The sequence below is a fragment of the Ascidiella aspersa genome, chromosome 2, assembly GCF_963924565.1.
Source record: "Ascidiella aspersa chromosome 2, kaAscAspe10.2, whole genome shotgun sequence".
Taxonomy (NCBI): domain Eukaryota; kingdom Metazoa; phylum Chordata; class Ascidiacea; order Phlebobranchia; family Ascidiidae; genus Ascidiella; species Ascidiella aspersa.
Genome location: NC_139448.1, coordinates 2,345,073 through 2,369,649, shown reverse-complemented (window position 1 = coordinate 2,369,649; position 24,577 = coordinate 2,345,073). Strand labels below are relative to the sequence as shown.

Sequence of the window (24,577 nt, the reverse complement as noted above, 5' to 3'; positions counted from 1 at the left end):
AAACTAAACGTATTACCTTTTATATACGCCTTTGGCAATGATAGTTTTTTTATCAGATTTTTTTGCAAATTTCTATTTTTGTTTTAATTTTGCGTAATGTGGTTTTCTATTTTTTTTATAAAATGGTTCCAGAGAAAAAAATAGCCACTTTGTTTCATAAAATTAAAGTTTAACCTTAAAATTACCTTTTAACATTTTTTATCGAACATAACGACTAGCATTGTGACGTAACTATAGGTTGTTTACGTTCAAAATCTCACCATAACGAAACCCTTTCCACCTCTCGCCAATCCTTCCTTAACATCAGCTGGTTGTTTGTTCTTCGCTTCCAAACGTTTCTTCTGGAAATCGTCGTCCATTGTCATGCTCGCGATGCCCTTGCCAAGCGCGCCCGTGACCTTGGAAACCGCCCCCGCTGCGCCACCTGGCGGGAAGAATTTATTTATTTATTAGGGATGATTTGTTGATGTTTGTCAAATCGTAAATGATGGGTAAATGCGTTTTACTTTTTTTCTATAGTGGTTTACAGTTAGTATTTCTTGTTACAGCACGAATTTCGCGATAAATTTTAAACTACTAAGTTTGCAACTAAAACCATTTACTATGACGAAACAGGATAATATCATACGATACATGTCAAAATGGTAAATTACGAAGAAAAAACAGATTTTGGAACGAGTTGAGAATGTATCAGATATTCTGCTTAAGTATCAAGTTGTCCACTAACCCACTTCACTTACCCACTGTGTGCCCCAGCAGACTTAAAGCCCCGAGTCCGAGCCCCTCGAAAAACTCCCCTGGACCCTGGATAATCCCCTGGTAAGGTTCGTAGAAGAGACTCGTCACACCTTCGGCGATTCCTGGGTGGACGATAAATTGGGGTTAATAAGGGAAAAATGTAGATGAAACAAAATACAAAGATCAGTTAAAACAGAATTTTGCGGAATGCGGATTTGTCTTTCTATAACAAACATAATCGTTTACAAATCTAAACATTCCAAATACATTATCAAAAACAAAATTTTGGCAAAAGATTACTGTTATGAGACACTTGCTAACAATCTATCTTTAAGACTATATGACGTCATCATCTCACCCATGACGAGTCCGTAGGGGTTGCCGATGACGTCAAGCCCCAGTACAAGAACATAAAGTTGCTTGATCGCTTGTCCTGCGTAGTGAAGTGTAACGGCGCTGGTCAACTGTGACGAGCTCATGAACTGGAACTTCCGCTCGTAATAAGCGAGTCTGTAGGAGTATGACGTAATAAGTAAGTTTGAAAAATGACGAATAAGCAAGTTTGCAAAAATGACGTAATAAGCGAGTTTGCAAAAATGACGTAATAAGCGAGTCTGTAAGTATGACGCAATAAGTGAGTCTGTACAAGTATGACGTAATAAGCGAGTCTGTACAAGTATGACGTAATACGCAAGTCTGTCCGATTATGACGTAATAGGCCAGTCTGTACGAGTATGACGTAGTAAGCGAAAATTTTTGCTTGAAAAATCTAATTCATTGGACAATGGAACACTTTACCCTAATATTGTAATGGACTTTCATAATTTATAACATGAAACGTATATATATATTATACATGATAGTTTATATAACAACGACAAGCCAACATTATAAATCTTCTTCATCGATAAAGTTAGAATCACTCACTTGAAGACGATATCATCCACATCTGACACAGTGACACCGACCGACTGTAGAACAACTGAGAAAGCATTGAAGGGAAGTTTGACTACCTCTGTAGCGCCACCCTGTGACGAGTGTCCCTTATCGTCGCTGCTTTGGTTTTGCATCGAGAAGGAAACATGCACCTGGGAAAAAATGGAAAGTGTGCGAGTGGCTATAAAAACGTTAAGTTGAAAAGCAGATAAATTTCTAGGACAAAACTACTTGTTTTTCAACATCATGCATCATTTATCTATTTAGTTAATTGAAAACATGGCAAAATTCTGCCGCTTCGCAAAGTTATACTCTTCTACAACTCTTGAAAAAACAAGAACAACATTTTTGTAAAATTTGTCAAATCTAATTTTTTTTTCGTTAAGTAATAACTAAATTTATGCTACAAATTTTGCTATTTGCTTGACAAGTTTGCTTAATAGATTAAATGTTACAGGTTAACTTAATAGTTAAAAGTTCAAACCTTAATAGGTGAAAGGTGAAGGTAGTCGTAGAAAACCACGCTGCTTCCTGCTGAGTCATCATCTAAATTTGTTTCACTCAACGCTGTGCTGAGGTCATCTTTGAAGTACTGCAGCTCCTGCCAATAACAACAGATCTTTAACAAACTCATTAAATTGCAATTTGCCGTTAATTTTTTTAATCATAAAAGTTCAAACAATTCTCACATTGTTTTATTAAAATTTTAGGTTCTTTTATTACTAATTTTAAAGCAGCATTAATTTAAATCCATGATATTTCAAAAATTAATTTTGTTTTAGGTTGATAGTTTATAATTACAGTTATATGTGACTGTGAGGGTTGCACAAACCTGTTGTGGTGTGACCTTGACCTCCTCCGCACCAAATATGGGCAAAAGAGCCGAGATTAATCCCTTGTCAAGTTTGACGCTGAACTCTTGGACCAGGAGCTGGAGGTAAAGATCATATTACTAATTAATAATATTCTATCATTAGATTTTGGTTGAAGAAGGTAATATAAAACAGCAATTGGAGAGTTTTTGTTGTATTTTGAACTTTATATAAGAACGGGATTTTTTGCACCAAAAAGTCAAAAAGTCAATATCGATGCTCAAACAAACATACACACACATAATACAAACAAACACACACACACATATTACAAACATAATACAAACAGACAGACATACACACATACATATTACAAACAAATAGACATACAAACAGACATGCACACATAATACAGACAGACAAACATACAAAATACAAACAGACACAATACATAATACAAACAGACACACAAACATAATACAAACAGACACACAGGCATAATATAAACATACATACACACATAATGCAAACAGACATACAAACATAATATAAACAGACATACAAACATAATATAAACAGACATGCACACATAATACAGACAGACATAGAAACATAATACAAACAGACACACATACATAATACAAACAGACACACATACATAATACAAACAGACACCCATACGTAAATATTACAAACAGACACATGTACACAAAGCATCACTCTACTTTGTCAAGCTAAACAACTAGAATTATCAAGTTGTCCAAGTTTACACATAAACACCAGTAGATATAAACCCGACCTGAAGATGCTTTATATGTGTGAAGCTGTGGTTCTCGCTGCTTCGTTGTATGAAGCTGAACTCGACAAAAGGCTTGGGAGTGCTGTCAATCGCTATAGACCGGGGCAGTGGGATCGGGTGAAGCATCACGGGGAAGGTGGCACCCGATATCTGGCTGTCCATCTGCATTCGGTTGATCTGCGCGCAAATATGACTTGAGTGAAAAACTACGGTAAATATAGGTCCAGTAAATACTATTAAAGTTTGGTGTATCTTATTATTATCTTACCAAGTTCTAAATTCAGAATTTTTACTAGTTATTACTACATTTAAGTCCGTTTTGCCCATAATGCGCTTTACATATATTTTAATGGCATGTTGCGCTGTATGTAATAAACTTTACAAATTGTAATTTATTTCAAATTGAACTATGAATGTCGTTGTTGCGAATCTCTTTAACGTGTTCTCTTGCAGAAAATATTTCTGCAAGAAACCAAAAAAGGTACTTACAAAAGGGACGAGATAAGAACAACATCCACGTTCGAATAAATAACAGTTTGAAATAAAACCATAATGTAATAATACCTATGGTCAGAAATTAATTAATAATTTCCCTGATCGTTTTCTGCACTCTCTGGGCTATAACGGTTGACTCCAAGTCTAGCGGCTACTGTGGTATCAGCGCGTGAATTATGCAATGGCCTTGCAAGGGTCATGAAATGACAGTCGGAAATTTTGATAAACAATTCATTAAGGAACGCAGCAGTATTTGTGGCATTGTATAACGATAATCAGGTTGTTGAGGTTCAAAAAAAAAAAATTACAGTCGATCCTTATCCTTTTACATTAAAAATTTTGCCAATTTTAACCAAACAAACGCATTTTTGCGAAATAGACTGAGTTTAAACTGTATATTTGAGCACGGGCCCGCTAAAGAACAATAGGTGTTCTCAAGATATAGTTTTTGACATCACGGTATGACATAACTTTGTGACGTCAAAAAATGTCATGGAATTACGTAAACCTTGCACTAATTAATTAAGGGTAGTGATACCATGTCATCATAGAGAATTTTTGTGCTTAGCAGATAGTACACCACAAGTTGTTTACTTTGGCGTGAACCGACACTTGTGTGTTTGAGCTGGCGAACTGGAGGTAAAGACCCGGGGTGAATGACCGTTGTAGGGGGCAGGAGTGGGGCTTGGTCACCCTCATCTCACCCAGGTGGAACTCGTGCTTGTCCAGGCCAACCAATTCTGCCAAAATACGAAAACTATGTTGGACAATAACATAAATCCACCAAACCCAATTAAATGAAAAGGTGAATAATAAAAAGAGAGCACATACACGCAAAAGGTTTCCAATAAATTTTAAAACTGAAAATCAAATTTTAAATGCTATGAGAGTGTTTATAACATTAGCGATTTACATGAGATAAAATGTTATAACTGTTGTGATTGGAAACAAACTTAAGCAGAAAATTTAAATTCAAAAGCAGAAATCTAAATTTGTACTTACCGATCAGCCCAGAAAAAATGTTTTTAAAAAAAATAAGAGACAAATCTTTTTAAAGCGTAAGATTCTCACCATTTATATTATTGGCGAAACTAGATGATCAAAGTTTAATACTTTTTTTTCAAGTGCTTACCGGGAGTATTTGCACCTGACAGTTTCTTTTGATATTCTGTCTCCAACAACTGACTGAACTTTGTGGCAAGCGGCTTCCAACGACGATTCGGCTTCTCCTCCCAAACAAGACCTGTGGGAAAAAAAAACAACGTCGCTTTTTACCAGTGTGGTAGTAAAAAATGAGGCATAAAAATATACTTATACGACCGAGTTAAGGTCTTCATATATTACAATTCCTAAATAACGGGGTATTCAAAAAAAATAGTGTTTTCCTCAAAAAATTTAGCGCAAAAAACTACTTTATTTTTCTGACATTTAAATCAAACCCACAGAAACAGTTTTACCCACTTACTAGATCTAGTTGCTTTAGTCATTGTGTGGAAAAAAAGAAACTCATGGAAACGGTGTTCCCACTCACCCGAGCTAGTTAGAGCGAGGAAAGCGACTTCTCGATGAGCTGAGCTGTCAGTTAATGAGCAGGCGACCCCGTGTAGAGCCAGTGTGAGCTCGAAGCTGTTCCTCTCGAACTGGAGAGATGCCTGCGCAGATTTAGCGCGATCTTCGCTCGATGTGAAGAGGAGGACGCGTTGTAATCCGTCCACAAACAACACAAAGTACACCTGAACGTGGAGTATATTATTATAATTAGAGATAAAAGATACACTTCGTTCCGTTATGGACATTTTGAGCAAAAATACCCAAACATCTTCATTACTGTCACAATGCGATACTTTGAACTTGACATTATTTCGAAACCAAAACTATTAAAAAAAGAATATCGACCGCCCACAAAACAACACGGAGTAAGCAAATTGTTGTGGATATAGATGAGCCATACTTTGGGCTTTATTTCGATATTTTTGTGGAAAAGTATCGGCCGTTCGATACGATATCACAGGTCGCTATTGTTATGGTCAATGAAAAAAGTTACAGTACAAGCACACCTGCGATGGTGGAATAATGTAATGCTTGTTTGGGAAGCTTAACTAAATCCCAAATTATGCTTTTTCTGGGTAACCCTAAATACTAACCTGTAATAACCTTATTAATGAGATATATTTTGTAACTGATTTTTATCTATTAATGTTAAAAAGGACTTGACTTTGACGTTAGTTTGCAGATTACGTCACTGGCAGTTAAGCCGTTCACTTAAATTACTTCTAACACGGCGCAATCCTAATAAAATATTTACTAAGGTATTTTAATCATAAATCAATATGTGATTTTGAAATATATATTTAACAGCAAATATATATTTAAACAAACAACATGAATTTTGTAGGGCGAGGTGAAATAAAAATAAAAATTTGCGTCAGCCCAGAAACAAAAAACACAGCTAATCACATCAAACCGACAAATCTACACAAAATAACACAAGTTATGCTAAAAGTGCTGCTAAAAATGTAATGTGGTTTGCAAATCAGGGTTGCCACACAGTTTTATAAAATTATTTCATCATTCAAAGACTTCAAACGAAAGGGTAGGTTTTTCAAAACACCTAAAATTCGACCGCTTGGCGTTTTTCTAAATAATTTCAAAACAAAACAGTAAAATTCCACGTTCAGCACAATAACAAAGAGTTCAATTTGTTTTATCAAGGCACTAATCAAGCTACACGTAAAATAAATTGAAATACTTTTCAAAGATTTTGGAAAAGCATAGGGTTTTTTAAGGACTTAATATGTAGATCAATTTAAAGACAATAATAGAGTGTGTGACAACCCTGTAAAACATACCTTTACTAGAAATGTGGTTAATCAATGGTTATTTTTTTAAATCTAATAATAATATGATAAAATCAAGAGAATAAGTTATGCCTGACCAATCAAGTTTATATTCTTTAATCACCGTTGCATTTTGATTGTTGCAAATAATAATGGCTTGAGTTCGCTTTTGAAGGTAAACAAATAAAACAATTGCATTGTTCACCAAACAATGGACAAAACAAAGGACGACAATGAGTGATTGTGGGACGTTGAAAGATGGCGACTTTCATTGCCGAAAAATGTAATGCGTTGTTGAGGAAAGAATCACTCAAATGCAATCATAAGATGTTTTTGTAAATGTGTGATTTCATCGAATGTTTGTGTTAGTATGGAATATAAATTTAGATTAATCCTTTTTAATATTAAATGTTTTAAAAACATAAAAATAAACTAGTTTTTAGTTTAGGTTAGAAAGGTCAAAACAATATCGCATGAAATTATTTAAATAAAGTAGTTAAATTATTTGATTTTTAAAATTTACCACATATATGACTTAAATTTGTCAATCTTTTAGGTTTACATTTTATAAAAAAAAATATCAAATAGGTTTTATAGAAAAATAAAACCTATTTAGGCCAAAAAGTTTTGATCGTAATGGTTAAACGTTTTAGTTAAACGTAGAAGAAATATCAAAGCCCATACAAAAGCAGGTAGCATTTTAAACTTTTCGAATAACGTTAATAAAATAAAAGTGATTAGGTTTTTAAAGATGTTATGTTGTTATTAATGTTTCAAGTTTATTTACCCCCAAAAAAAAATTAACAAAAATATTGGATTGATTTCAGGTAAAATGTTGATTAAGTTTAAAATGGAGTTTATTTATGTTGTTCGAGATTTTATGTTGTGGACGTTTTTAGTTTGAAATTTATAAAAAAAATTGAGTTAAAAAAGTTAAAAAAAACTTTTGTTCAAGCTGAAAAGTTTAAAATATAATGGTTAAAGGTTTTAGTTTTTGTGTTAACGTTTTAAATGCCTTCATTAAAAAGTGATTTAAGATGTTAGAAATCAAGATTTTGCCACGATGGTAGAATAGCAAGTGTGAGTGTTGGCAATGAAAGCAGTTAGCCACCCATGCTACCATTGTACCTTATTACTCCCGCCTGTTGAGCTTATTTTGTGTCGAATCGTCTCAACCAGTTTCTGGCCTCCTGTCTATAGCAACCGAAAAGTTAAACATACAAACCTTATGAAGCAAACCTGTGTGGGATAAACTTTTACCGTTAAGTAAATAACATATTTCCACCTTAAATAGGAACTTTTGTGTGAGCTTTGGTAAGGATTACAAGTACAATACATTTGTGGCAGTTAAAAATCTGGAAGTCAAAACTATCCGACTCTCCAGTAAGAATCACGTTGTCAATGTACATACAAACTTTATCGAATGCAAAGCTGTGTGGGATAAACTTTAAGCATTATATAAATAAGCTATTTCAACGTTATTTTATTTTGCTGAAGAACTAGTGGCTTCTGTGTGTGTTTTGTCATAGTCTAAATTCTACAACTAAAAATGCATTTCTAGCATTTCTGTATGAAACAAATATCAGGATTTCCATTAAAAAAATCATTTGTAGCCTAACTGTACGAAATAAATGTCATGCGTTTTGATATGACTTAAATTTTGAATTGGCACGGTTTAAACAAAAAAAAATTTAACAATAAAAGCAAAAACCCTAAATCAATTGTATCGCGTGGACCAAGGTCGACATAAGGATGACGTCATGAAACAAATAGGCTCAAGAGCCAGCTGTTTGGGGTCAAAGAAATGTGAAACTAAAAAAGCCCTAGTGCATTCAAGGGAAAATTCGCCTAACCTATGTTGCAATTAAACTATTCTCTTAAGAAAAAAATATATATTATTCCTTAATAAATTCATAAAGCAAAACTGTATTTAGGTCATGGACGTAATGAACTAATGGCCCACGGACCCCAGTTTAGAAACACTTCCCTTGAGTAATATTTATTCGTCGTACCACAAAATCCAGCAGTATTTACCTTTCCAGTTGCCATAAAGTTGCCGGTTTGTTCCCTGAACACATCAATTGTTTCCTGGTTTCCCGATGAAGACCTCCAAGTAATTTCCCGCTTCTCATTTGGACTGGACCACAAAATGTGGCGACTACTTCCAGTAAACACCGACTGCTTGCTATCATCCTGCTTGCTCTGCCTGGAAACCATAACGTCAGAGGTTTTTATGACGTAATGACGTAAAGTGATGACGTAAAAGTCTTTGTGACATAAGTCGTAAATGGATGACGTCAGAGTTTTTGTTGCGTAAATGGATAACTGGGGTTTTGGATATCGCTCTTGGTTTTAAGAGAATCTTGTCATTCTACCTTAATGATTGGAGGTGCCATGGCGGGATCTAATGTATAGCGATGATTTCTTATTTTAGTCGACCAAAATGAAACCTTAAATATGTCATAATTTAACAAAAAATATCACCAATATTGATCCGAGGGGTTATTATAATGTTAACACTCTTCGATATAGCTTAATGTTATCAGAAGCATCGTAAAAGCAACAGTTTAGTAAAGGTTAAATAATTGCAGGCCGAGGTCAGAATGTCCTTTAATTAATTAATGTATTTAATATGCATAAATACAAACAGGGTTAGACTTTTTTAAACCAATAACGACAAATAAAGAACAATGTAACAAACATCCACTGATGCGTGGCCCATATTTATTTATCCTAGACCTAGAGCTTTGAAAAATAAAATATAGTTGCCAAAATCTCAATTTTATATCAGAAAACTAATAAAAACAAATCACGTAAGAGGTTCCGAAGAGATGACGTCAGAGTATTTCAAGACGTAAAGCGTAAATTGATGACGTGAAATGTTTTGGAGTGACATAATGACGTAAGGTAATGACGTCAAGAGTTTTTTCAAAACGTAAAGCGTAAATTTATGACCTCAGAAATTTTCATGAGGTAATGAAGTAAAGTGATAGGGTCAGAGTAGTTTTTGTATGACGTCAGAGATTTGGGGACATCAAGTGATGACGTTAGATTTAAGGTGATAATATGACGTTTATGGGATGACATCGGAGTTTAAAGGCGTAATGACGTCAAAGGTTGAAAAAATTGCCAAACGTCACCTGAAGCCCAAACATACTATTTTGCAAAGATATTTAAACATATTACCTTCAGCGCCCAAAATTTACTAATGTTTAAAATATGTGTAAATGGACCCTTTTGGGGAACTTTTAACGTTTGATAGTTTGGGCACGTAAGCACGTGGCAAAAAGTCTCAAAAACAGAACGCATTACAAAATTCAAACAATCAACGTACCAGCATTCGAATGAGAGGTCGAGTGTATCGTTAACGACCAGCAATGCAGAGGCACCAGCAAAGTAGTTACGAAGTGATATTTCAACTGAAGCTTCGGTCACAGCAACTTCAGCGAATAAGGAATGATCTCCGACACGAAGCAAAACACCGCTGTCAAGTTTGTCGAACCTGAGGCAAACATGAAAACAATATTAACTTTCTCGTCTTATGGTGAAATCCTTTATTTTCAAGGGTCTGTGGAAAAAAATTCTGAAAAGCTTGTTTAACTTATTTTATAATATTTTCCTTACATCAAAGCTTCTTGTGATTAATTGTTATGTCCAGGTTTTAGCAATTGAGTTATAATATTCCAAAGAGGAGACATTTTTTAGGCAACAATATTTGTAGCAATAATAAAAAATAAATATTTTTAAAGAAACAACTGCTTTTCTTCTTGATGTGCTAGAAGTTTGAGAAATAGTTCATTATGTATTTCTTTTTTGTGTCTTTTAACATATTTCAGCAGTTCGCTTGATAAAAAATGCGCTATAAAATGTACCTGTTTAATAATTTCTTTCGGAGAATAAATACATACGAATACCTAAATTGTGGCAATTTTAAAATAATATCACATTTAAAATTATTAAATATAATTTTTTTACCAAATATAGTTTAAAAATACAAATTAAAAAAAATTCAGTTAAAAAAAACGAATAAAAATAAAAAAACAATTTTCGCGCAAACCTGAACTTAGTTGAGACCGATGGTTCGTTTCCTTTGACGCGCGCGACGAGACAATGGTCTTTGTTCTCGGGCCACAAGGTCACCTTTTGCCCTTTTTCGACCTTGAGCCACGTGTCAGGGTTGACCTCGCTCAGTTCAAGGTCAAAGTCGGACTTGTTTCGAAGGGAGAAGTAAGGTGTGAATGTGATCAACTTGGTCAGACTAAAGCTTGTGAGAGAAATCTGGATTCCTGGAAATAAGTGGATTTTTTCAGATGTTTTTTAAATCTAACTTTTGTTGACTTTTCCTTTCATCGTTTTGTTTTTAGTTTCGTACTTCATTGATTTCACCGACTTCGCGACTTTAAACTTTGGACCATAGCGCACAGTTGTAATACATTTTTGATTTTTTTAATAATAATTTTTCGTAGTTCATATTGGTATTTAAACCGTTTCGAAAACAATTTTAGGGACATAATAACTGCTTTTAAAGGAACAACATTGGAAACGATAGTCAATGTTTGATTAAAAGGAAATAATTTTATTCAGTAAAACTGTAAAATCACAAAACTTCCTCCGAACGATTAGAACATCATTTACTCGCTGATTATGTCATTATCATCTTGTAAGACCTCAACCCAATTGTAAGACCTCAACCCAAACAGTGACGTCATTCACTCCATAGTGACGTCATTAAAACAACGATGATGTCATTTATACTCATAGATGTAGTTAGTAACCTACTGAAGGCATCTCCTAACCGAGTAATGTCTTGAGGCAATCTGGATGTCCCTCCTTATCACATAAGATATTACTTGAAAACTAATGACGTCACTAACCTAAGGATGACGTCACTAACCTAAGCATGACGTCACTAACCTAAGGATGACGTAAGTACTCACCGACGATGTAGTTGAAGTCTTTAGTCTTGCATACGATGGATCCGGAACTCCCGACAGCGTCGAGCGAGAAACTCTCGCTGAATGAAGAATTGCAAACTCGCAGTTGGAACTTGTTGGCGGATAAGAAGGACTTGGAAGTGTACGAGAATAACATCGCCTCCTGGAACGTTAATACAGGGCTTATCAGGTAAAATATGATTGAGGATCATAATTGCGAAACAGAGGAAGTTCTGACGTTCATTTTTGTATTTATAAATAGTAATTGTAAGAAAAAAAATTTGAGACAAACATTTTAGCCTTTTAAGAGTTGTGTTCTATTGTGACAACTATGTTTGTTGCCAAAATTTCTGTAAATTTGAATTACTCTTATTAAAATTGTCAGAAAATTTTTTCAGTTTTTATTTATTGATTTCATTTAAGTTACACTTGTACTTTCTTTTCAAATTGTGAGAAAAAATAATTATTTGTGGACAACATCGCCTCCTGGAACGTTAATACACCACTTATTAGGTAAAATATGATTGCTAAAATATATCGCTTACTGGAACACAGGTGTTCAACTTGACGTAAAGTGTCAAAAAAATAAGGATCTACCATTTCGGGGTTTAAAGTTGTGCACTGTTGTGATAAGTAGATGTTTTTTGTAACAATAAATTCTGTAAATTTGAATTACGGTAATAAAAGTTGTGAGAAAAATACTTTAGTTTGATTTATTGATTTCTCTTAACTTACACTTGTACTTCCTTTTTATATTGTGAGAAAAAATAGTTTTTTTTGTGACAATGTTTTGGTTCGGAAGTTTATGACACAAGTTTTATTGTATCAACGAATTTTCAGACTTTTTCCATATAACTGTTCATTTAAAAAACACAAACTTTTATTTTAATATAGGCTTTACTTTTTCATTTTCTCCATGTTGGATTGCTTTGTCAGCATTATCATCACTAGCTTTGTAATCGAGGGGAAGCCCCGTCTTGTTAACCAGCCAGTAGGGGCAGTAGAGGGTCACTTGGATCATTCCGTTCTCGTAACCTAAAAAATAAAGCTCCTTAGTTGGATTTCTAGCTTTTTGTAATGTTTCTACAATACAAAACAATCGGGAATTAAAAAAGTCAGTTGCATTAACACAAGCTACAAACATTGTTATGCATTAAATGTAATTATTGACAAACTGCTTTTCATTCAATTTAAACCCTAAATGCATCTCCTCCTCGAATACTTTTTTGCACTTAACACTAACATTTGATATTTAAGCATGATATTCATTTTAAGAAATCGGTTTTAAAATTGTAGTTGTGCGAAGGTAAAATTTAGCACTTATGTTTTTGATATCGCCATTACGTCATTTACTTTAACATTAGACTAAATTATTTTGTTTTAATGGCTACATCATCAAATTACTTATTTGTTTAGCTAGTTTTATTACGTCATCAATTTACTTATTTGTTAAGGTAGTGCCATTACGTCATCAACTTATTACGTCATCAGTTACTTACTTGTTTAGCTAGCGTCATTACGTCATAAACCTATAACGTCATCATTTTACTTATTTGCTTAGCTAGAGCCATTACGTCATCAACTTATTACGTCATCAGCTTAATTATTTATTAGCTAGAGCCATTACTTCATCAACTTATTACGTCATCAATCTACTTACTTATTTGCTTAGCTAGTGCCATTGTCTTCATTGTGTCATTAGTATCGTTAAATATCCACGGAGTTAGTTGGAGCATTCCACTTTTAACTTGAACCGAAGCTTGCCAGTTTGTATTGCGCTGGTTGGGAACCTGGAACAGTTAGAACAACTAGCATCAGGGATTACTGGATGGTAAAGCACATAAGCAGTGACACAATAATTAAATAATCCCTATTTCTTTAAAAATAAGTTTAATTTTGAAAAAAAATATTTTAACCTTTTCCAAAAATGCGGTTCAAAAGCTGACGCAATCATGAAAAGTTGAATATGGATTAGGTCGGCTAAACAATAAGCAAGTTATTATTACAGGAAACTTTTAATATAATCGTTGTTGACGAATTACAATGTTATTTTAATGTAAATGCAATATAAAAAGCAGTTAAAACCACTATACAACACAAGTAAAACAGGAATGGTTTACATTACTGTAACAAAATTGGGGCTGCCACACGCTAAAAAAATAAAGAAGTATAATGCCATGTTCAACACAATAACAAATAGTTAGTTAATAAAGCTTTACGATTGCACTTTCTTTAAACTGCATAAAAAATCAATGCAGGGACTATTTAAAAATTTTGGAAAAACAAGGGTATTTCAAAGACATTTTAATGCGCAAATCCAATAAAAACACTTTTATAGATTCAAAAGACTTTGTGGCAAACCTGTTTCAGTCAATTGTAAGAGTAATAAAACGACGCTAAAAGTAGAAATCATTAAAAAAACGCTCTTTTTATCGATTTTTTTAATGCCTAACTTCAAGGTCAATTTTACCTCAACTTTGATGAAGCTTTTTTCAACCTCAGCATCTAGCACTTGGGTGGTTCCCCCAGCCTGCAACTCCTTGGTGCGGCCTTCGTAGGCGACTCCTGAAACATGGAACTTGACGGGGAAGGGAAGGAAATTGCGGAACGATACGGAAGGACGGAGGTGGACGGAGAGCGAGGGATGATCCGATTTGACACCTAAGATAAAGATTAAAAAACTATCAAATTAAATTGTGTTAGAAATAATATTACAAAAATAAATTAAATTTGTTAGTAGAAAATTTCAGGTTTATAGTTTCTTAAGATCACAGTAAAACGAAAAAAGGAAGTTTATTAAATTAAGTGGAACCTTACAAATCTGGCTCAGTAGTTGTCATATTTTAGAATGTTTATTTATTTTATTTTTTTTGATTTTTAATGTCCAAAATGCCCAAGATTGCTGGGAATAAAACAGGTTTGTCGATTCCAAACATTTCAAATTATTTTTAAATCCAATTGCAACAGACTTGCTTGTTATTTGTTACAAAACGACGTGCCGCGAACTTTTTATTTTTTTTTGGCAAATTGAATGAAATAAAAGAAAGGTAACGTGCAAATAATATGACCTAAAACTGATTTTAACAATGCTAAAAATGCTCAATTTAATTTATAAATCACCATTAGCGTTGAGGTGGTTCTTATCATCAAACTCGAGGTTTACAAACACAGCCTCGGAGTATTTATCTTTAGGGGCACATCGTAGAAACGTTTCGCTGTGGAATCCTGGGGTGGCGAGAACCTCCTTCCAAGAAACCTCACAAGAACCTACTTTCTTGCTGCGAAAAAAGATTTGCTGTTTTAACATATACTAGGACTAGGCTTTGGTTCGATAATACGTTGATATTCATCCAACACTAGGTTCCAGTTAGCAATTTAAATGTTTGACTTTTACAGATGCTGTATTTAAGCAATTCTAAAAGGGGTGCGAGAATTGGTTGGTGACTTGAATGGGGTGCAACAAGGAAAAAGATTAAGAACCAATGACTTAGATATACTGTTGATCCAAAACAAATCACAGACAACATTTTAACCATTACTGGTATTCCTTATCGTATTCCATATGCTATTAATTAAAAACAGTAATACTAAAAGCGAGCTTCTTAATCAAAAAAGAAAACAATTTAAATAAAAATTTAATTTCTATAAAAATTGAGAAATGCAGGGGAAGTTAAACTACAAAAATGTCACCTTGGAACAGTAAACTCCAAACATCATAGTTTGTTGTTGCGAGAAAAGATTGTATAAAGTTTAAACTTTACTTATACTAGGTCTTGGTGCTGTGTTACTCAACATAGGTCGCTACACATAATGTTTTCCCCGTTTGATTTAATTAGGTCAACGACTAAATCAGGGGTCGGCAACCTACGGCCCGCCAATGTAATTCATCCGGCCCGCCGCCTCTTTGACAAACTAGACACGAGTCCATTTCAAATACTTTTTGACTATTTTAAGTACGTAAATGCTAAAAATTTTCCCGCTTTGCGCGAATCATCTTTCTACGTCCGCTTTGTTTACGTTTTGTTGCTGTTTTTACGTACGTCGCTGTTTTTACGTAGGCAGTACGTCACGGACAAACGGAAAACGTATTTAAAAATATTGGACATATATTTTTCAACCATTTTGTTGTTGACAATGTAATAAAAACTCGATAGATATTTAAAAGAACTGCCGGTATACCGAAAAAAATCGCGCTCGCTTTGCTCGCCAAGTCTGCCTGGACTTCAAAAGGTTAACAACCACTGAGCTTTATTAACTAAGTTAACGCGTTTCCTCAAAGCAGTTTTATTACACCTTTTATTAGTAATATGCAAGGAGAGGTGTAAACTCCAATTTTAAACCAAGCAAAGGCTTTATTATCGCTCTTTGCGCCAACACTTTACTGCCTTCTAGAATAAAATTAAACAGGTTTTTAAAGTGCAACAAATCCCTAGGCTCGCCTGATTCACAGTTGTTCTAACATTTTAATAACACATTTTTTAGTTAACATTTTGTGCGGCCCACAAAAACCTTTCTGAGTTTGGTTTTGGCCGCGACTAGAAAAAGGTTCCAACCCCTGGACTAAAGTATTTATTGATGTTGGTTCAGAGCGAGATTCATCCGTAAACCAAGGAAACTACGAAAGTAATACGAAGGCATGGCTCATATTAAATAAATTTGAACTTACTTATGCTGACAACTTTTTTTTTAGTTACAAAAAGTGAATATTCTGTCAAGAGAATTGGGTCGTCAAAGCTTAACGGTTAGTATTTGAGGTCGCACAATAAAAATATCTGTGTCTAATTATTTCATTGACCTTAGTAGCGAATCAAAAATTAAAGACAATATTCCAATCACTACTCAAAATAATTTATAATTTATCCCCCCCCCCCAAAAAAAAAAAAAATTTAAAAAAGTATTGCCCAAAAAATGTTTTATCAAAAAAAAAATGACATTGTCGAAAAAAATACTTGAAGAAAAAATAGGATTTTTGTTCTAGGTTTTTGTGATTATTTTCCTTCATTTATCCGATGTATTTGTCGAACATACTTTTCGATGACAGGTTCAATAAGTACACTCCCGTCTCCCAAGTACTGGTGGGGAATGGCGAACTTCTTGTCCGCTTTGATCAGCCCAAGCTGGGTGAAAGGGGATTTCCGGTAGACCCCCAAGCTGATTGACATGTGGTTGAAAAGAACAACTTTCGATTGAAGCGTAACCGTCCTTATGCCTGGATAAATACAAGAAATGCGCGATAATTTAGGTTAAAAGGATGCCAAACGTTTTTGTTACAATTTACAGTAAACTATGAGAAAAAATCATGCAACCATTTTAAATCTTGAAAATGTAGGTAAATGTTTACCCTTTTAAGTTTAAGTTAACTCTTATACTATTCAAATCTCTATAATTTATACAAACATTATAAAAATATTTAATAGACAATAACAAAAAAATTTATACTATACATAAAATTGTGTTTCAATTTGTTATTAATGATAAAAAACTTTAAAATTTTCTAAAGGCCAAACAATTTTACCTTAACCTATTATATTGCAATTTTAAGAAAACATTTAACTATAGGCTAACAAAAATTGTAAACAAATTAATTGCTATTAAAAAGAATGAAGAAATATAATATTTGAAAAACATAAAGTCTAATTATAAAAAATAACATACCACAAAGAAATATAAACACATATACTTTGAACAATATATACAAAATTTTCCGAAACAAAATAAAAAAATACATAATAAAAAAATTGCACATATAAAAAAATATACCTAAAAATAAAAATATAAAAATAATAGTTATTTTTAACTTGCAAATTAAAATCCACCAGGTTCATAAATAAATATATATACCTAAATGTAATACAAAATTAACTAAAAAACAACAATCTTTATTAATTTACCCGCCACACTTGCCACCAGAACATCAAAAGTAACCGGCTTCTCGTTAATCCGTAGCGTCTGGGTCACGGCCCCTGTGTGCGACACATTCACCCTCGTCACGTGATTCGCGTCGCCGTGCACGCTGATTGTGACGTCATCGCGTCGCGCCATTTTCTCCTGATCAGAGAGGACAGCCCAGAGTCCCTGGTCCCCGGTCTGTGAGTAGTCAAGTCGCAGTTTGGTTCCGCTGTCCAACTTGTACCTGGAATGGATAATATTTTGCGTGGTTAACTTGTTTAATTAAGCATTATGAATTGGTCATACACTACAGCATTTCATTTTGGTTATGATCTTAAATGACGTCATGAATCGACTTATTTCAACCTACAACAACGAGTATCACGTAATTAATATTTTTTACCGATTTTTTTAATTAAATTATAGTTTGGTTCCGGGGCTTAACTTGTACCTAGAATGGGTAAAATTTTTCTAACTTCTTTAATTTTTTGCTTGGTTAACCTGTTTGGGTAAGCAGCATATCACGTTGTTATTCAGTAACGCATTTGACTTTGGTTATGACGTCTTTCACTTATTATGACGTCATTTATTGCCTCAATTTACATCATCACAATTGTCTGAGGTTACGAAGGAAATAAAAAAGCGGTGCGCAAACTTTGGATAAAAAAAGTGATTTTAACAATACGACTAGTAATTTGCAAACTGTGTTTTACAGCTTTAACTTCAACTGGTTACATCACAATACCACGCATTCAAACAAACCAAACCTCACCCGTTATGATGATGATGCGCTTTTCCGACCAGACAAAGCGCCTTCCCGAAGTCGATTGTTACGTCATAGCCGAGCTTGTTCTTGACGACAATGGCGGCGCCGCTTTGCACGTCATCGGCGCCGTCGGCCGCGGTTCCATTGGTTCCTCCGGAACCGCTCAACTTCTGTGTAAGGGCAGCGTCCTTGAACGCCGTACCGAGCCCGTTCACAGCCTGTGTTAAAAGTTGCATTGTTTAAGTATTCCAGTAGAACAATTGGCATTGTCAACTTAACAGTGGACATTATTTGAAGTTATGGTTGGAATAAGGTAATCTACATTTAAATGACATTGTTTCAGTGTTTCAGTAGAAAAACGAGCATTGTAAGCATCATAGTGGGTTTGAGCGTTCCAGAACAATAATTTTAATTATTGTAAACCTCGTTGTGAATAGAGTTTAAAGTAATAGGTGAAATAGGTTAATTTACAAATAAATGGCAGCATTCAAGTTAAACATTAGGCATAAATTAATTTCTTACAATAAAACAAAGTTTTACGAAAAAATTCGATGTTACTAGATTCACCTTAAGTGCTGCGTTGCTGATTGTGGCTTGCAGAAGTTGTTTTGACTCGACACTGACCGACATTAGGGCGGGAAGGTTCGCGTTTACTGCGTCCTCTTCAGTCTGAAACAACACAACACAACTTGATATATCAACACAACTTAATGTAATCAACACAACCTTTAAACAACACAACACAACTTGATATATCAACACAACATAATGTAATCAACACAACCTTTAAACAACACAACACAACTTGATATATCAACACAACTTAATGTAATCAACACAACCTTTAAACAACACAACACAACTTGATATATCAACACAACTTAATGTAATCAACACAACCTTTAAACAACACAACACAACTTGATATATCAACATGATATTAAGAAAAAACTTTTTATAAACAACACAACTTTAGGTATAACAAAAGTAAGATTAAAAAAGCTTGAATAAACAACAAAAGTTGTTGTTCTTTACCTTTATATAAATATAATTGGCGACGTGTGTCGTCATAAATAACAGTAAGAAAATAGTTTTTTGAGAAAAAACATAACAAGGGAACAACATTAATGCAAGGTCAGAACACTTTGGTTGAACGTAAGCATCCTAAATGTGTACCTAGGTTTAAAAAGCTACAGGTTACTAACCGGTTTGCTCTGTTGAATATGAGCTTCCACCTTCCACGGTTCGTACTTTGGCACAAGAGCTCCAGAATCAACCTCAACTGGTTCTATGAGGGGTTCCCACACAGAGAGACTGTCGTTGAAGTAAGCAGTACCAAGGGTGAGGCTGAAGTCACCTCCCATCTCACCACTGCTCCAGTTCGAAACGTTTCCTTTGAGAACATTTGCTTGGTTATTAAACAACATGTAAAAATTAGGAACTGTTTTTAACAATATTGTTTGCCTTTGGAACACAATACACGATTTTTTTAGTAATTTCAATAAAAATACCAAAGCCATAATATTCGAAAAAATCGGCATTCCGCAGCTTACAGACGTTTCAGCAATAACTCATGCCATTATCAGTGTAAGCTGCCATTTTTTGTCCTTTTTTCCTTTCTTTTTATGTTTTATCGCCTTTATCTTCACTTGATTTTTCCACTAATGATGACGTAAGTTATTGCTGAAACGTCTGTGAACAACGAAATGTCGATTTTATCGAATATTGTTTGCCTTGTTTCCTAATTAAAATTGTTGTCTTAAGCGAACTTTCCCTTGAGTGTTTATTATCCTAAAGTGAACTTAAAGTTAAGTAAACTTTTTCGGTTACAATGTAATTGAGTTAACTTACGCCGGCATTTACTTAAATTATATTACTTTTAAGAAAACTTGATGACTTGACTTCTGAAGATTTCGTTTTAATTAATCTTAACTATTATGTAAATTAATGCCGGATTACGATAAAAACCTAGGTTATCTGTTAGTAAACTAATCATTAGGTAATCTAACGCTTAATGAAATGAACCCTGGAGTTATTCATCCATAAGTAAACTAAATATTAAGTGAATTACTTGAAACTTAACCTTTCGAAGTTCAATTGTGGATTTCCTTAACTTTGAGCGGACATACCCTTAAGAGTGCACTCAGTGATGAGTAGGGGCGTAAACAATTCTACTTTTGATGGTCTCACTTTAAAGTAAACTGAACTTTGAGTGACCTTACCCTTAAGTGTGCACTCAGTGATTAGTAAGGGCTTAAGTTAAAACAATCTTACTTTTGATTGAGCTTACCCTTAAGTGTGCACTCAGTGATGAGTAGTGGAACAGTGTGATGTCCCCTCCCAGTCTCCAGTTGTATATGGAGCAATGGAAGGTCGACCTTGGCTGTTTCCTGTTTTGGCGACGCAACTTCAACCGGATCTGATCAAACAAAATTAACGAAACAATCCATAATAAACCGTTGCTATCAGGAAGAGTAATATAAATAAAAAACAGCTCCTCTGGTAATTTTAATTCTTCACCAAGTGAATGACATTCACCCTGAAGAAGGCGATTTGCATAGGTTGCCGAAACGTTGGTAAAGAATTAAAATCACCAGAGGAGCTGTTTTTTGATATATAAAACAAGATATACAGTATATAAAAATACGGCATTTTAACACAAAATTTTTCAAAATTGTCACCAATAATGTTCCGAGGGGTTATGATGCTGACAAACTTCGAATATAGGTTAATTGTTTATCAGACGCACCATAAAAAAGATTATGTAAAATTGTTAAAACAAATGATAATAGCATATTCTGACAACCTTTTTTGGCATCCACTGAAGTGGACTCGTCTCTCATAAACCAAGCTTTTAGATCTTCATTCTAAAAACAAGATTACATTTTATTATCATGTTTAAACTCTATTAGACTGTTTTTGTTAATGTTCAAAGCAACTATACATTAAAAATTAGTGAATCTATTGACTTCAAAAGAATTAGTAGAATGTAGAACAAGTATCTTGATTAACATTCCTTGGTAATTTATATTCCAAGAGTTAAAATACCAAAATTTGACATCACAATTTCAGAGTTTTGGTCACAATTTCAGCCATCCAAAGCGACTTGTATTTGTTGTTTAAAGATAGGGGTGCGAAAATAAACTGCTGAATATAATCTTTATCTATACATTTACTTTTAATGTGATGCGGCTCATGCCCAGATTTTTTAAGATTTTTTTTCTTTTTTTTCTTACGAATTAAATTATAGGAACTTAAACTACTAAAAACACAAAGGAAGATCTTACAATACTCAAAAATCTTCGCTTCCACCAAAAACTGATTTAATTAACCAAAAGCAACAAAATCCATGACATTAGGTTAAAACCAATTAAGCGATTATGAAATACCCCCAAAGATAAAAAAAATGTTAAAAACCAGCATTAAACAAACCTTGATTGGCGACCAGAGGTTCTCGATGAGTCGTGACCTTCGTTCGACCTCCGCCACGTGCTTGCTTTCATCCGCTGGAGGGCTCATGTGAGCAGCTACTTGGCTTATTGTGTTGATGATGATCGGTGAAGCGTTAAGTCGGATCTCACCAACCAATACGTCAAAGTCCTGTGGATGAATGAGAACATATAATAAACTATAGAAAAATATTAAAAAAAATAAAGAAACGAAAAAAATTAACCATAATAAAACAAACGAAATAACATTAATTTTAGAAAATTGTGAAAAGGTATTTAAAAGAATGAATAAAGAAAATAATATACATATTTAATTATTTATACATAAAACATATTTGTCAGAAGAACCCCTTTCTAAAAGAAAATAAAACAGCAAAAAATTACTTATCGAAAATATTTACAAAAATCAAGCTTTAGAAAAAACAAACAAATGAACATTAAAATTAATTTTAAGAAAACAAATTAGAAATAAAGTATCTTTATTAGAAATCTGAAATTCTTTATTAGAAATCTGAAACAACAAATTGTATTAAAATCTTAACAAGCTTTCACACAAACGTGATTTATTTTATACAATTTTTCCTTAAACAGTGGCACCCAAGAGTTAGACAAATAGGGCTATTAACAAAAACTATCGCTAGTGTGTTTGTCATCTGCGGTTACGCGTTAAAGCACAAACAAAATCAGTAACTCTAACTATAAGTGCCTCGCAAAACTTCTACCTGAATATCTTCGGTTATGAGACCGGCGACTTTGATACCGCAGGGAGCCAATATCTTCTTGTGTGTGAACGGGTTGGGAGTGCTACGTAACATCACGTGATTGAACGAACAACCGGTCAGACTCAACTTGGTCAACTCGGCAGAAAGCTGCATAATATGAAGTATAAAAATATAAATGATATAAAGTAAAATTAATAAAAGCTCTGTACATAATAAAAGCAATGGCCGGTAAATTTGAAATTTTCTTTTATAAATACGCCAGGTTGCATTTAATGGTGGTTTTCAAGCAAAAAATAACAAAAGCTGATTAGAAGGATGAAAATGGAGTAAACATACAGAGATGCATAAATATGAAAGATTGTTTTTAGCGACGATTTTAAATAAAAATATTAACAGACGCTATATACATTGTAGGAGCACATGGAAATCGACCAAAAGTTTTTTTTAGTAATTTGTTTTTGTACGTTGGTTTGTTTATATATTTATGGTTTCTAAAACTATTAGGAGTTTCTAGTTTGGTTTGGAATAAAAAAAAAAAAAAAAGTAAAAACGAGGATGAAAAACGCAAACTATAGATTGAGAGATAGGTCTTTCGTTTTTTTTTACATATTAAAACGAAAAACAAGTCAAATGTTTTGAATTCATTTGATCTTTAAATAAGCAACGTATGAGAGATTATAATGTGTTTCCAGAAACATTTTATTCTGGATTACAACATTAAATGATCGCCCAGGTATTTGGGGAAACACCGACTTTTCGTCAAGAACAATGGGAACAATGGCGTCGCTAGGCAACCCACCATCTGCTTCTTGCCGTCGGGGGTGATTTCGAACTTGACGTTTGCTCCCATCCCGAGCACCAGAGCTTCCGATGCGAGAGATCTGACGTCAGTGACCAACACGATCTCTGGCTCCTCTAGTGAGAAGGTTACCTTCAACGACTTCGATCTGGAATTGATTAATTGGTTGAATAATTGGTTGAATAATTGGATAAATGATTGATTGGTAAGTTGGTTGGTTATTTGAAGATTGGTAAATTGGTTGAATAATCGGTTGGAATATTGATTGTTTTTTTGGTTAAATGCTTGGTAGGTTGAACGTTGGTAAATAGGATCATTAATCGGTTGAAAGATTGGTTGGTTAAGTGGTTGGTTGGTGAATTGGTTGGTTGGTTGGTTGAAGATTGGTAAATTGGTAAATTGGTAAATTGGTAAATTGGTAAATTGGTAAATTGGTAAATTGGTAAATTGGTAAATTGGTAAATTGGTAAATTGGTAAATTGGTAAATTGGTAAATTGGTAAATTGGTAAATTGGTAAATTGGTAAATTGGTAAATTGGTAAATTGGTGAATTGGTGAATTGGTAAATTGGTAAATTGGTTGATTAATCGGTTGAAAGATTGATTGATAAATTGGTTAGATTGTAATTAATTGGATGTTTAAAAGATTGATTGATCGTTAAAAATTTGGTTAGCTTGATTCGCAGAAATTTTTGCAACGTAAATGGGCCACGAAAGAAAAAAAGTTTGAGAACCACTGGGCTAGAAGGTTTGTTGATTAACATATTGATGTCGCATCGAGTGCGCGGCACAACCTGATATAAACTTAATAAATGTACAAATACGACATGAGATAATGACGAGTTGAAATATCTAAGGGTAAATGCAACGAATTACTTTTCGTTCTGCACAATTTCTTCCACTTCTTCAATTAGTTTTTCTTCGTTGGACGCAAAAACTTCAACTTCAGTTATGGCCGTAATAATCTCCTCGCCATCTGCTAAAAAAATAAAATAAAACTTGGCGTACTTAACTTAAAGATAAATTACAGAAAAGCGTTTTTAACTGCTAGTGATTTATAAGACCTTGGTTTTCATGAAAGGAACATAATTCCAAATGAACATATGGAAAATTTCTAATAAGGCTAGGAAAATAACAAATATGACAAACCATCGTGTGCACTGTGCAGACTATGAAGCATTTATATCACTATCTAATTCTGCTTAAATTGCGCAAAAAGCAACATGTTCTTACCTCGTTCTAAGCAAAAAAAACTAAAAAAAACGTGAACTATTATTTTTAAACTAGTTTCATCTTGAAAACTTTTTATGTTTTTAAAAACTTTTTTTAATAATCAATTTTAATACCTAAATTTCGCCTATTTTTTTATGTTTTGTTAATGTTTTTGTCCACCGCATATTGT

The 24,577-nt window shown here is 33.7% G+C and overlaps 1 protein-coding gene across 1 annotated transcript in view; it reads right to left on the bottom strand.

The window, feature by feature from the left end:
- Positions 1–24,577, bottom strand: part of LOC146163115 (intermembrane lipid transfer protein VPS13A-like) — a 67,838-nt gene that overhangs the window by 9,998 nt on the left and 33,263 nt on the right. Inside the window, exons 39-68 of the mRNA XM_083382889.1 lie at positions 24,052–24,154; positions 23,177–23,324; positions 22,378–22,524; positions 21,639–21,806; positions 21,013–21,073; positions 20,497–20,625; positions 19,408–19,599; positions 18,774–18,868; positions 18,213–18,424; positions 17,443–17,684; positions 16,580–16,760; positions 14,672–14,829; positions 14,022–14,212; positions 13,212–13,341; positions 12,453–12,586; positions 11,555–11,714; positions 10,675–10,903; positions 9,952–10,119; positions 8,652–8,823; positions 7,746–7,811; positions 5,312–5,513; positions 4,913–5,023; positions 4,375–4,520; positions 3,286–3,462; positions 2,507–2,605; positions 2,159–2,275; positions 1,666–1,826; positions 1,097–1,248; positions 741–860; positions 261–424 (exon numbers count right to left, since the gene is read on the bottom strand). Of these exons, the coding sequence (XP_083239015.1) occupies positions 261–424; positions 741–860; positions 1,097–1,248; positions 1,666–1,826; positions 2,159–2,275; positions 2,507–2,605; positions 3,286–3,462; positions 4,375–4,520; positions 4,913–5,023; positions 5,312–5,513; positions 7,746–7,811; positions 8,652–8,823; positions 9,952–10,119; positions 10,675–10,903; positions 11,555–11,714; positions 12,453–12,586; positions 13,212–13,341; positions 14,022–14,212; positions 14,672–14,829; positions 16,580–16,760; positions 17,443–17,684; positions 18,213–18,424; positions 18,774–18,868; positions 19,408–19,599; positions 20,497–20,625; positions 21,013–21,073; positions 21,639–21,806; positions 22,378–22,524; positions 23,177–23,324; positions 24,052–24,154 (4,535 nt within the window). The remainder of the gene's footprint in view (positions 1–260; positions 425–740; positions 861–1,096; positions 1,249–1,665; positions 1,827–2,158; positions 2,276–2,506; positions 2,606–3,285; positions 3,463–4,374; positions 4,521–4,912; positions 5,024–5,311; positions 5,514–7,745; positions 7,812–8,651; positions 8,824–9,951; positions 10,120–10,674; positions 10,904–11,554; positions 11,715–12,452; positions 12,587–13,211; positions 13,342–14,021; positions 14,213–14,671; positions 14,830–16,579; positions 16,761–17,442; positions 17,685–18,212; positions 18,425–18,773; positions 18,869–19,407; positions 19,600–20,496; positions 20,626–21,012; positions 21,074–21,638; positions 21,807–22,377; positions 22,525–23,176; positions 23,325–24,051; positions 24,155–24,577) is intronic.